At 42.6% G+C, this 15053-nt stretch overlaps 1 protein-coding gene across 2 annotated transcripts in view; it reads left to right on the forward strand.

Annotated features, from left to right (window-relative positions):
* ZAP70 (zeta chain of T cell receptor associated protein kinase 70) overlaps positions 1 to 15053 on the forward strand; it is a 220878-nt gene that overhangs the window by 170813 nt on the left and 35012 nt on the right. For both annotated transcript variants that reach the window (XM_069741694.1, XM_069741704.1), the window contains exon 10: positions 12878 to 13070. In XM_069741694.1, the coding sequence (XP_069597795.1) occupies positions 12878 to 13070 (193 nt within the window). The remainder of the gene's footprint in view (positions 1 to 12877; positions 13071 to 15053) is intronic.

Raw genomic sequence — 15053 nt, forward strand, 5'->3', positions numbered from 1 at the left:
ATACCCACAGTAGGAACTGTAGCTTCCCCAACACAGAAACCGTCTCAGGCTCTGTAGATGCAGCCTTTCCATGCGCTTCCAGGAAGTCCAAACACAGGCACTTTCAACACACAGGCCATCAGTCCATGATCTAACCAAGTGCTTACAAGACTCCAGTCCATCCGAGGACAATCCAACACTCTGACCATTCCAGGACTCACACTTTTACCAGGTGCTTGCAGGACTCCAGCCCATCCCAGGACAATCCAACACCCTCAAGCATTCAGTCCATAGTCTCAGCAGTGCTTCCAGGACTCCAGCCCGCTTCAGGACAATCCAACACATAGGCTAATGCAGGACTCACGGTCTCAGTGATTCCAGGACTCCAGCCCATACCAGGACAATCCAACACTGACCGTTCATCAGGTCCATGGTCTCAGTGTTTGCAGGACTTCTCCAATGCCAGGAGACTTCAACACCGACCCTCCAGGACCTTGCACATGGACCAAATGGATCCATACACAGGAGCCACACAGGAACCATGTGACCCACACCCTGGTCACATTACATACCTGTAACCTCTCCCCTGGGTGGGAGTGTGGGTGTGTGTGGCTAGTCTGACCCTCCCATCTCTCAAAACTAGCCCTGCCAATCTCCCATTAGAACTACACAATTACTTGTGGGACTATAGGTCGCAGAACACCAATCAAACTTCAGACTGACAGCGCAGAGTGTCTTCCTCTGCAACACACACACCGGTCATTTACACTCCTGCTGGACTTTGTCTCATCACATTTATGCCTCAAGCGCATCTTGAAGTGCACACACAGCGCCCCCTGGCTGTAACGTGGGTCACCGCACCACAGAACGTACAATTTTCATAGTCATGAAAATACAGAAAAATCTTTAAATGACAATGTGTGTCCAAACTTTTGGTCTGTACTGTATGTAGTATGTATGTTGTATGTATGTTGTATGTATGTAAGATGTATGTATGTGTGTAGTATGCATGTAGTATGTGTGTATTATGTATGTAGTATGTATGTTGTATATATGTAGTATGAATGTAGTATGTATGTATTTCGTATGTTGTATGTACAGTTAGGTCCATATATATTTGGACAGAGACAACATTTTTCTAATTTTGATTATAGACATTACCACAATGAATTTTAAACAAAACAATTCAGATGCAGTTGAAGTTCAGACTTTCAGCTTTCATTTGAGGGTATCCACATTAAAATTGGATGAAGGGTTTAGGAGTTTCAGCTCCCTAACATGTGCCACCCTGTTTTTAAAGGGACCAAAAGTAATTGGACAATTGACTCCAAGGCTATTTCATGGACAGGTGTGGGCAATCTCTTCGTTATGTCATTCTCAATTAAGCAGATAAAAGGCCTGGAGTTGTTTTGAGGTGTGGTGCTTGCATTTGGAAGGTTTTGCTGTGAAGTAAACATGTGGTCAAAGGCGCTCTCCATGCAGGTGAAACCAGCCATCCTTAAGCTGCGAAAACAGAAAAAACCCATCCGAGAAATTGCTGCAATATTAGGAGTGGCAAAATTTACTGTTTGGTACATCCTGAGAAAGAAAGAAAGCACTGGTGAACTCATCAATGCAAAAAGACCTGGGCGCCCATGGAAGACAACAGTGGTGGATGATCGCAGAATAATCTCCATGCTGAAGAGAAACCCCTTCACAACAGCCAACCAAGTGACCAACACTCTCCAGGAGGCAGGCATATCAATATCCAAATCTACCATAAAGAGAAGACTGCATGAAAGTCAATACAGAAGGTTCACTGCACGGTGCAAGCCACTCATAAGCATCAAGAAGAAAAAGGCTAGACTGGACTTTGCTAAAAAAAATCTAAAAAAGCCAGCACAGTTCTGGAAGAACATTCTTTGGACAGATGAAACCAAGATCAGCCTCTACCAGAATGATGGAAAGAGAAAAGTATGGCGAAGGCATGGTACAGCTCATGATCCAAAGCATACCACATCATCTGTAAAACACGGCGGAGGCAGTGTGATGGCTTGGGCATGCATGGCTGCCAGTGGCACTGGGTCACTAATGTTTATTGATGATGTGACACAGGACAGAAGCAGCCAAATGAATTCTGAGGTATTCAGAGCCATACTGTGTGCTCAGATCCAGGCAAATGCAGCAAAACTGATTGGTCGTCGTTTCATACTACAGATGGACAATGACCCAAAACATAAAGCCAAAGCAACCCAGGAGTTTATTAAAGCAAAGAAGTGGAATATTCTTGAATGGCCAAGTCAGTCACCGGATCTCAACCCAATTGAGCATGCATTTCACTTGTTAAAGACTAAACTTCAGACAGAAAGGCCCACAAACAAACAGCAACTGAAAACCACCGCAGTGAAGGCCTGGCAGAGCACCAAAAGGAGGAAACACAGTGTGTGGTGATGTCCATGAGTTCAAGACTTCAGGCAGTCATTGCCAACAAAGGGTTTTCAACCAAGCACTAAAAATGAACATTTTATTTAAAATTATTGAATCTGTCCAATTACTTTTGGTCCTTTTAAAAACAGGGTGGCACATGTTAAGGAGCTGAAACTCCTAAACCCTTCATCCTATTTTAATGTGGATATCCTCAAATGAAAGCTGAAAGTCTGAACTTCAACTGCATCTGAATTGTTTTGTTTAAAATTCATTGTGGTAATGTCTATAACCAAAATTAGAAAAATGTTGTCTCTGTCCAAATATATATGGACCTAACTGTATGTATGTATTATGTAGTATTTATGTATTATGTATGTAGTATGTATGTAGTATGTTGTATGTATGTAGTATGTATTTATGTATATATGTAGTACTAGATTGTGGCCCGATTCTAACGCATCGGGTATTCTAGAATATGCATGTCCCCGTAGTATATGGACAATGATGATTCCAGAATTCGCGGCAGACTGTGCCCGTCGCTGATTGGTCGAGGCAACCTTTATGACATCATCGTCGCCATGGCAACCATTATGACATCTACGTCGATACTGTGCCCGTCGCTGAATCAGAAACGTGGGATTTCTACGTCCTTTATGACATCATAGTCGCTGTGCCAGTTGCTGATTGGTCGAGGCCTGGCGGCCTCGACCAATCAGAGACGCGGGATTTCTACGTCGATACCGTGCCCATCGCTGATCGACCAATCAGAGACGCGGGATTTCCTGGACAGACAGACAGACAGACAGACAGACGGAAAAACCCTTAGGCAATTATATATATAGACTAGATTGTGGCCCGATTCTAACGCATCGGGTATTCTAGAATATGCATGTCCCCGTAGTATATGGACAATGATGATTCCAGAATTCGCGGCAGACTGTGCCCGTCGCTGATTGGTCGAGGCAACCTTTATGACATCATCGTCGCCATGGCAACCATTATCACATCTACGTCGATACTGTGCCCGTCGCTGAATCAGAAACGTGAGATGTCTACGTCCTTTATGACATCATCGTCGCTGTGCCCGTTGCTGATTAGTCGAGGCCTGGCAGCCTCGACCAATCAGCATCGTCGCTGTGCCCGTTGCTGATTGGTCGAGGCCTGGCGGCCTCGACCAATCAGAGACGCGGGATGTCTACGTCCTTTATGACATCATCGTCGCTGTGCCCGTTGCTGATTGGTCGAGGCCTGGCGGCCTCGACCAATCAGAGAGGCGGGATTTCCAGGACAGACAGACAGACAGAAAGACAGACAGACGGAAAAACCCTTAGACAATTATATATATAGATGTTGTATGTATGTATGTATGTTGTATGTAGTATGTATGTATGTAGTATGTAACATGTATGTTGTATGTAGTATGTATGTAGTATGTATGTAGTATGTTGTATGTATGTATGTATTATGTATGTAGTATGTTGTATGTATGTAGTATGTATGTATGTATGAACGTAGTATGTCTGTAGTATGTATGTTGTATGTACAGTATGCACTATGTATGTAGTATGTATGTATGTAGTATGCATGTAGTATGTATGTAGTATGCATGTAGTATGTATGTAGTATGTATGTATGTAGTATGTATGTATGTAGTATGTATGTATGTAGTATGTATGTAGAATGTATGTATGTAGTATGTATGTATGTAGTATGTATGTGGTATGTATGTAGTATGTATGTAGTATGTATGTTTGTGGTTTTCTTTTTACATTCAACACTTTAGCTGGATGATGGGACTACTACTGTCCCATTATTGGCTAATGTGTCAATCACTGTCATTGTCACAGGCATAGCCCGATGGGACTTGTAGTCCCATCGGACGATGCCTGCACACACACACAACCCCCAAGAGGCCCGCACAGACCCACAGCAGCCTGCACAGACCCCCGGCAGGCCCGCACAGACCCCCGGCAGGCCTGCACAGACCCCTGGCAGCCCGCACAGACCCCGGCAGCCATAGTTATACATTTCCTTTTCTATTAATAATAAAGACCTTCATTTGAAAACTGCATTTTGTGTTTACTTGTGTTATCTTTGGGTTCAAATCCCACCAAGGACAACATATGCAAGGAGTTTGTATGTTCTCCCGTGTTTGCGTTGGTTTCCTCCGGGTTCTCCGGTTTCCTCCCACATTACAAAGACATACTGATAGATAATCTGGATTGTGAGCAGCAATGACAGTGATGATAATCTGTGCAAACTGTAAAGCGCTGCGGAATATGTTAGTGCTATATAAAAATGTCTCTCCTATGTGGATGGGCTGAGGAGGAAGAAGAGAGGGAGGATGAGAAGGACATGGAGTAGTGGCTCATGAGGTGGAGAGGTCTTCTAAAATTGTGCTACACCAGAAGGCCATTGTGGAAAATATATTTAAAAAATTCCCGACAGACAACGATAGCTTCTTTACTCTACCAAAGAGGAAAGGCAATGGTGAAACACAGGAGAGGCTGGGGTACAATGTCAAAGGCATGGGCCAATTTCATGACACCATCCTAGTGTCCAGGGCCTGATAGTCAAGTATTTTTGACAAGAAGGGAAGTTTTCTTTAAAGATGGTCAAGCAATACCTGTCCAACCAAACCAATACACTCTGTAAATCCTCTGCAATCTTCAACTAGTGGGTCTCAAGGCTGGATACCTGGTGTGAGCTGTCCCTCTTTGCCTTTGAGATGATGCTCTGCCCTGCTGTTAGGATCTTGTCTGAACCTGTTTTTATTGCCGCTGGTGGTGTCATAACAAACGGGAGCCTTAACCTGTTGACAAAGAATGCTGGAAGGCTCACTCTGATAAAAATGAACAAAGCCTGGATTAACCTCCACTTTTAAACACCACTAGATGACAGCAGCACATAGTGTTTTTAATGTTCAATATTTGAACAATATATGAAATGGTCAAGGTATAATCTGCACACTTCAATAATACGGTGCTTCAGAGGAAAAAATAAAGTCAATATTACAGAACAATCTCTAGCACTCAATTGATAAGAGAAAAAGGCTTTTATCATAAAAAATTGAAATTTTTATTCTGGGAATTCACAGCTGGTAAAGGAATACAACAGAAAATAGATTCACCCAATGTTTCGGCCTGTGTGGCCTTTTTCAAAGGTTCATTCTATAATTGTAAACAGCATCTTGTACGGTGTGTCCCAGATAGGTGTCAGCAGATACAGCAAAGATACTTGTCATTTCCAGGGCATCTAGATTCCTGGGACACACCGGCTTCTGCACATTCACTAACAGTTTGCCTGGTAGCATGAGCCCCTCTCAGTAGCTGTAATGCATCCTCCCATGGCACCCGCCTGTGCGGCGACAGTCCGGAACTCAGATTCTGTTATCCTATCCGCATCCTTCTCTGCTTCCACTTCTTCCTCTTAGACCACCACCTTGTCCCGCAGACTATGTAAAGTGTGCTCCAGCATGTAGATGACTGGAGTAGTGATGCTGATGATGGCATCATCAGTACTAACCATCTTAGTAGCCATTTTGAAATTGTGCATGGGGTGCAGAGGTCCTTCATCTGTGAACACTTTTCAAGCCAATCCATACTACATTGGCCTAAGCTATGCAAAAGAACATACTGCACCCGAGAAAATTGCTGTTTCCACAGTCACTGCAACATATGCAGAGTGGAAAAATCGGAACATCGCATATCAAACAGTTAATCGGTAGGCCAAAAGACCTTTGTAGTATACAAATCGATGATCTGCAGGGTGTGAACTGTGTAAGTGAGCACACAGTGACAATGCTTTCTGCAGCAGCGCATCCAGGCCAGGATAGTGGTGTTGAAATTACTGTACCACCAGGTTGAGGACTTGAGCCATGCAAGGTACGTGTGTGAGGTTGCCCCAGGTTGAGGGTGTAGGTGGAGGCCCAAGAGGAGGTGGAGGAGGCAGAAGAAGTGGAGGAAGTGTTACATATAGAGGTTTGTCCCACAAGCCTTGGGGATTACAAGACTTGTGGAGCAGCCCTTTGCCTGCCTGCCTGCAAAGCCACCAGTCACCAACTGCCTAGTCAGCGAGATGTAATGCTCCTGACCATGTTTGCTTGTCGAGGTCAATGGTGAAATGCAAACAAAACCAAAAGAGAAAGAACACCAGGATCCCTAAAATGTAACTTTTAATATATAAAGCTAAAAACTGTTCCAAATTTGGAGACAAGCAGCAAAATACAATTATAGAGATACCAATTTACATATAGATACCATAGGGAAAAATAACAAAGATGTGTCCTATTGGGCCCTATAAAAGTACTAGGTTAACCCCTGCCCAACAGTGGAGGTTGGCACCCTAATTTTCTGCGGTAAGCGCCCCCACTCCGCGGCGGCTTGCCCTCCTATCCCTATGAATCCCTATAATCAATAAAATTATGTCCCAATACACCCATTGCCCATGTGAAAAAAACAAAGAAAACGTAGAAAGAAAAAATAGAAAAAATGAAAAAAGTTAAACAATAAATGGAGAGGCTGTGTTCATTACTAAATAAGCCATATTTTCCTCCCAGATGGGCAATAATGTCCTTTTTTTTCCCGTTTTATATAGCGCTAACATATTCCGCAGCGCTTTACAGGTTGCACACATTATCATCGTTGTCCCCGATGGGGCTCACAATCTAAATTCCCTGTCAGTATGTCTTTGGAATGTGGGAGGAAACCGGAGTACCCGGAGTAAACCCACGCAAATACAGAGAGAACATACAAACTCTTTGCAGATGTTGTCCTTGGTGGGGTTTGAACCCAGGACTCCAGCGCTGCAAGGCTGCTTTGCTAACCACTGCGCCACCGTGCTGCCCAGCATAATATCTGTATAGATCTATTGGCAAATAAAGTGCAGAAAATTATGTACTTGTCTCATTTCTCCTACAACATTTGCGAAAAGGGAGAAAAAAATCCATATTGTGTATCTCTTTTTTTTCTCTTTTTAATCCATGCCTGTGTGGCAAGTTGCAATGTATTCTTCTCATCTTACAACTCCTCTACTGAGTTACTCAGCTGGGTACCTCTGGAGTCACACCAAGTGAGATCTACAACCTCACCATCATCGTCTTTGTTCTCCCACTCCTTGACTTGATTGTGACCCTCATCTTCCTGCTCTGGCAGTACAGTACAGTCTGCATGTGCTCCAGGTATTTGAATCTGATCAGGATCACCTCCACTGGTGATGAGGGTGTGAATTCTGCTCGGACTCAACTTTGTTGAACATGAAAAAATTTTGAGCTTTGGTGCAGATGCTTTCCTCCTCTGGATTGTGTGAATCTTTGAAACAGACCTCTCATGCCCATGGAATAGAATGTGTGTAAAGCTCTGCAGACTCGCCCAATCTGTGGCTCCCCACAGTCAGTTCGGTGTTTGGAAAGTTGTGATGTGAGGGAGAAAACAAGGGTAATTTGCGTGCGACCTCTGAAGATTGTACTGTGTGTGATGTTAAGAAGGAAGAGGAGAGGCAACTTGATGCAGCGCTTTCCATCCACTGAAGCACGTGCACTTACTGGCCCTCATCTACAATGCGTACTTCTATGCAGCTGCCAAAGAAAAGGACTCAAGCAGCCTTTTCAGTAACAGTTGTCAGTTGTCTTTGGATTGGATGAGCTGGTGTTTGTTCAGTAGAGCTTTCAGTAACATTACCACTTAACCCATGTATGCATCGATCACCAAGCCTATTCCATCTCCCTCAGGACCTCGCCTTTTCCCACTTATGTTGGATGTACCCTTCCTCTCTTTTGAAAAAAGTAAGTCGAATCCAGCAGGATTGAAGTTAAAACCAGTCTCTGTTTATTTCTTCATTAAAAATATGGTACACTACTCCAAAATATGAAACATATGAATATTTCACAGCATGTCATGCAAAATTTAAAAGTATAGCAGCATTATTCCGATGCGTTTTGACCGAAGTCTTAATCATGGCATCTTCCTCTCTTTTACCCAGCTGTTTCACAACCCTAGGCCCAGACCTGTTAGCCACCTGTCACTAAATTAACAATGAAAATTTACTTTCTGAGATAGAAACGATTTTGATTAGGAAATGTTGACTCCTGCCTGCACCCTAATATTAGCCTAAACAATTTTATTTAGAAAATGTGGCCTGGTGCTTACACACTAATATTAGCCCAAATGATTTTGATTAGGAAATGTTGACTCCTGCCTGCACCTCACTATTAGCCCAAGTGGTTTTGATTTTGAAATGTAGCCTGGTGCCTGCACAACAATATTAGCCCAAACGATTTTGATTAGGAAATGGAGCCTGGTGCCTGCACACCAATCTTAGCTCAAATAATCTTGATTAGAAAATGGGTCTTGGTGCCTGAACAACAATATTAGCCCAAATGATTTTGATTAGGAAATGTGGACTCCTGCCTGCACCCCAGTATTAGCCCAAAACATTTTTTTTCAGGAAATGTGGCCTGGTGCCTGCACAACAATATTAGCCCAAACGATTTTGATTAGGAAATGGAGCCTGGTGCCTGCACACCAATCTTAGCTCAAATAATCTTGATTAGAAAATGGGTCTTGGTGCCTGAACAACAATATTAGCCCAAATGATTTTGATTAGGAAATGGGGCCTGGTGCCTAAACTCCAATATTAGCCCAAATGATTTTGATTAGGAAATGTGGACTCCTGCCTGCTCCCCAGTATTAGCCCAAAACATTTTTTTTCAGGAAATGTGGCCTGGTGCCTGCACAATAATATTAGCCCAAATGATTTCGACTAGGAAATGATGCCTCCTGCCTGCACCTCAATACTAGCCCAAATGATTTTGATTAGGAAATGGGCCTCCTGCCTGCATCACAACATTAGCCCAAATGATTTTGATTAAGAAATGGCGCCTCCTGTCTACACATCAATATGAGCTCAAGCGATTTTAATTAGGAAATGTGACTTCATGATTGCAACACAGTATTAGCCCAAATGATTTGGATTAGGAAATGTGGACTCCTGCTCGCTTAATGGCACCAGAGTATGTTCTTCCACTACGCTATGTGTTAGGAGTGTTATTAAGTTGCATAATGGGCTGGTTTCATGTGGACCTTCATAGAGTGGGAGGGAGAAGGTCCACTTTATCTCCACTGGCAGAGCTGCCAGGACATGTGTGATGTCATGATCATGTGGTGGGTCACATGATCAAAAGAGTCACATGGTCTTGGGGTTAACTAACCGAGTTCTGCAGGCAGTCGGGGTTCAGCTAGGCTGGAGAGAGGAGTCTCCAGTGGTTTTTGTGATCTGTAGAAGGACTCTACCTGTGTTGCTCCAGAGTGGGGTGCCACCTGCATGCTTATGGACTGAGATGCAGTGTTTTGCATTTTGTTGTTTTCTGTTTTAGCTAGAAAGGCTGCATTTATTTTCCCTTTCTGTTGGTTTATGACGCAATACAATAAACCAACTAAGGATTTGAGGACCAACTGCTTGACTATTTTCTACCTCTGTTTACCGTCACTTAAGTTGGACTACCACAGCTGTTACACTGACAAAATGGAGCCAGCTAAACAACATGTCCGCTTTTTATATGGAGACGGACATGTGACTTTAGCAGCCAATGACAGAAGCCCTTGTTTCTGGATGTTGTGGATGATTTCTGGTCATCTGATTGAAAATATATATACTTAACCCTCCGTCACATACAATATTCGGACTAACGAGTTCACATACAATGTGCCTGTCAGGCGCCTGCTGGAAAAATACCTATAATATCTAATGTTTGCAATTTCAGTGCTCTAAAAGTGATCAGTGACCTTCATAGGGATGTAATAAAAGAGACTACACATAATCAGTTGCAAAAAAAAAAACATTTACTTAGCATAAAACTAATAACTATGAAATACAAACTTTTCAAAACTCCCGCCAAATAGTCCCCAGTTCGACTCTCTCAAAAAAATGTACAAAGAAAATTTTTGAACACAAACTTAATTTTAAGGTACCTTAAGTACTATTAAAAACATATTCAATCAGAAGTAGATGCTGAGGTTTCCCCAGAAAAGTCACACTTGCAGAGCAAATAGCAAGAATTACACACCATTTTTGCATGTGTCAGGCAAATTGCTTTATGACATTTGAGACATTCATAATTTGAAAGCCTTCTGGTTCCGCTTTCCGTTTGGCAGGTGGTGCATCTCCTTCTTTTGTGAGGTGGTGCAGATGGTGACTTTTCACCATCATCTTCTGGGCGGAACCTTTTGAGCTGAACTTGAAGGCGAGAGGGGATACCGATTGTTTTCACGCTTCTCCTGCGTAGCTCTCCAAGTACTAGTTCATGGGCCAATTTTTTCAGATACAATCGTCTACGGAGTGGTTCAAGTTTGTTTTCAAGATAAATTACTTGTGAATTTATATCACCCAAATTCAACATAGCAAAAAATATGACCATTGGCCAGCGTTTGATGTTTCTGCTGACGTTGAAAGTGGAGCACATCTGATCTGCTGTATCCACACCTCCTTTGGTGGCATTGTAAAATGTAATTATCTCCGGGTTTTTTTCTGCCCCAGTCCCAGGATCGATGGCAGCATCATCATCATGAAGTGTTGATAGAAGCAGTACGATTTTTTTGGCATGTGGTACATAGGAAACTAAAGCCTTTCCATTATGGAATGCAAACATACTGCTGTACTGTTGTCTCTCTTTCACACTTACAAACTGTGGCGGCAATTCCCTTTTGTTTTTTCTTACAGTTCCCACATATGACAGCTTCTGAATTTTCAGACAATCAATCAGATCACAACTTGTAAACCAATTGTCAGCTGTAATATTGCGACCCGATCCAAATAAGGGTTCAGCCAGTCTTTTTGCAACATCAATGGGTTTGTTGCTCACACAGTAAGGACCTTCTGGTTGTTTTCCTGCATAAACTTCCAGGTTGTAAGTGTAGGTCTTACTGGCATCAACAAGGGCATAAATTTTTATTCCATATTTGTTTGGCTTTGATGGAATATATTGACGAAAGGCACATCTACCACGAAAACCAGGGAGCATTTCGTCAATAGTGAGACTCTCTCCAGGGTAATAACTTTGTTTACAGTTTACAACAAATCTTTGAAATATATCACGAATTGGAGCAAGTCGGTCATGTGTTTTGCGTTCGGTTCGGGTAGTTCTGTCGTCAAACCGAAGGCAACGAATTAGAATCTTGAATCTGTTTATGGACATAACAAGGCTAAATTTTTCAACTCCATCCCTATCTTTACCCCAAAGTTCCTCCAAACTTTGTCTATTTGCCCTATAAGCTCCTGCAAGGTACAGTAATCCAAAAAAAGCATGCAGTTCTATTTCATCTGTGGGCTTGATGGTTCTGTTGCAGATGTACTTGTCCTTTATAATGTCTATATATTGGTTGGTATATGTGACAATAGAGTCCAGAATGTCATCTGTAAATATACTGTTCCAGCATTCAACTGCAGTTTTTGCATTACGTGCAGTTCCTATTACTGCAGGAAGGTGAGTAATAATGTTTAAAGGTTCCCTACGTTTTTTCTGGAATGGCTTCTTGTTCCATTTAGTATTTTTATCTTTTCCAATATAATATGATCCAACTTCTTCATCCTCACCACTGTCACCATCTTGCTCTGTTTCAGAATCCAGGACACATTCTTCCACCTCATCATGAGAATCAATCTCACTTTCCTCTCCTAAATCCTCATTCAGTGTGAGGTCTCTATCATCTAACAGCATGTTTGTTACTTCCTCAACATCAAGTTGTTTGGATAAATTGTACATTTTCCTCTCCATTTCAGCAGATAATCTGAAGCAAGAGAAGGAATATGTTAGGGAACTACTGTATATGCCTGAGCAGCACACTTTCTTTTATAAAATCTCCCTTATTTCTATGAAATATCCTCACATTTTGTGCTATACATTCATAAAACAAGCTAAATAAACTATTGTGATGAATAAAAACATAAAATACCAACCTTACTGAATGTGACGTATTCACATACAATGAGCCTGAGAGATCTGTGCAGCTATATCCTCTCCCCTGAAGCTCTGAAATCCAACTGTGATATCAGGTTTCACAGACCTTCAAGAGACAGGAGACTACCTGGAGGGAGGGGGTTTCCTCACAATCTGGTGAGGAAGGAGAAATGAAAGTAAAAGAGAAGCGCCTGTCAGATCAGTTGTATGTGACGGAGGGTTAAAATTACAAGTTATGGGAACCAGATTTTGTGATAGGACGTTGATCCAGGGAACTAGTCTGATTGCTCTTTGTGTTGTTAGGAAGGAATTTTCCCCCTAATATGGAGGTATTAGTGTGTGTCTAATGGGTTTGTTGCCTTCTTCTGGATCAACATGTTTGGTTATAGGTTGAACTTGATTGGCTACCTTCAACCTTAAAAACTATGAAACTTTTTCAGAGGACATTTACACTATAATCTTTGTATGTAATATCTTTTACATACAACTTATTGCCTCTTCTTTATTAATAGTTAACATTTTGTTGTATATCTCTTGTAGGGATGAGATTCCAGTCAACAATGTTGTAGAACTTATGCACCAAGTGTCCTTGGGAATGAAATACCTTGAAGAACACAACTTTGTGCATCGTGATTTGGCTGCTCGCAACGTCCTCCTGGTGAACCAGCATTATGCAAAAATCAGTGACTTTGGGCTCTCTAAGGCCCTTGGAGCTGATGACAGTTATTATACGGTAATAATATTCAAGGTTTTACTCATTACATATCTCATTATTCAAGCCAATTCAACAGTGCAGAGTCTGGTACAAACTGTATTCCAGTGCAAACACTTCTTGGGATATATCTATAAATATTATAGTCAAAGCACTGTTGACCAAAAAAAATTAAAAAGTGATGCTGGTAAGCGACAGTTTTGCTTCAAATGCATGTCCAAGAGTACAGGAAAGATATATATCTTGGTACCGTGTTAGCCAGGAGATAGAAAAATGTTTAGAATTGAGAGTCCTCAGTGGTTGATACCTTTTAATGGCTAACTGAAAAGATGGTAACCTGTGTAGTCTCGAAAGCTTGCAGTTTGTTACCATCTTTTCAGTTAGCCATTAAAAGGTATCAACCACTGAGGACTCTCAATTCTAAACATTTGTCCAAGAGTAACCATTTGAGATTATAGAATAAATTCTCCAGGTTCAACAAATTTTTCCCCAAAATTTGATTCACCGCAACTTTAATTTCTGTAAAACCTCTAATTATCCTCAAAAGACATGTAAATCTATGAGGTTTTCTAGCAGTGAACTGAACACTTTTCAAATACACTAAGGCAAACAAAACCTTAGTAATGTCAAAGTGACCTCACCAAATAAGTGGATGTAGTAGTGTAACTGTACCTGTATCAGCGCGTGCAGCTCTGCCGACCGGCCGCTATGGGGCCCCTGAGCAGGCAGTGGGGGGCCCGATTCCAGCAGTGGGCCCCCCGCCAGTCATCACAAGGTCAGCTGTATCGGCATTTAGCCAATACAGCTGACCACATTGATGAGAGAAGGAGCATTACGCTCCTTCTCCCATTATTCCCCTGTCAGCATCTGACGTCACCGATGCCAACACTGACAGTGGGCGCAATGATGTCCATACTCAGCACCCGCTGTCAGGAGATGAGCGGGAGCTTGGAGCACTGCGGGAACAAGGGTATGACTATGGGGGTGCTGCCTTATACTACAGGGTCTGCCTATGGGGGTGCTGCCTTATAGCACAGGGTCTGCCTATGGGCATGCTGCTTTATACTACAGGGTCTGTCTATGGGGGTGCTGCCTTACACTACAGGGTCTGCTATGGAGGTGCTGCCTTATACTACAGGTTCTGCCTATGTGGTGCTGCCTTATACTACAGCGTCTGCCTATGGGGGTGCATTATACTACAAAGTTTGCCTATAGGGTGCTGCCTTATACTACAGGGTATGCTTAAAGGGATACTGTCACCTGAATTTGGAGGGAACAACCTTCAGCCATGGAGGCGGGGTTTTTGGGTGCTTGATTCACCCTTTCCTTACCCGCTGGCTGCATGCTGGCTGCAATATTGGATTGAAGTTCATTCTCTGTCCTCCGTAGTACATGCCTGCACCAGGCAATCTTGCCTTGTGCAAGCGTGTACTATGGAGGACAGAGAATGAACTTCAATCCAATATTGCAGCCAGCATGCAGCCTGCGGGTAAGGAAAGGGTGAATCAAACACCCAAAAACCCCGCCTCCATGGCTGAAGATTGTTCCCTCCAAATTCAGGTGACAGTGTCCCTTTAAGGGGGTGCCGTCTTATACTACAGAGTCTGCCTTTGGGGGTGCTGGCTTATACTACAGGGTCTGCCTATGGGGGTGCTGTCTTATGCTTCTTTTAAACTTGTTACACTACACTTTTACACTAGATTTCTATTGGGCCACAAAAATGGGCCGCAATAGTTTCAAGGTGCGCCGTGAGCCGTATGGCCATATTTACGGCCGTGAAAAAAGATCGAGCCTGCTCAATCTTTTTCACAACTTACGGACTTGGCCCCCATTGTAAATCAATGGGGCAGCAAAAACGATAGAAGGTTTTGCGGACCGACGTTTTTTTGTTCCCTAAACTTTTGCTATAGTATTGGAAACCCGAAAAACAGCAATCCGCAAGTTTTTTCTTGTCTGTTATTGTGGCAGACCATGAAAATTGCAGCAATACGGCCTGCAAAAAAC

The sequence above is a fragment of the Ranitomeya imitator genome, chromosome 1 (genome assembly GCF_032444005.1).
Source record: "Ranitomeya imitator isolate aRanImi1 chromosome 1, aRanImi1.pri, whole genome shotgun sequence".
Lineage (NCBI taxonomy): Eukaryota > Metazoa > Chordata > Amphibia > Anura > Dendrobatidae > Ranitomeya > Ranitomeya imitator.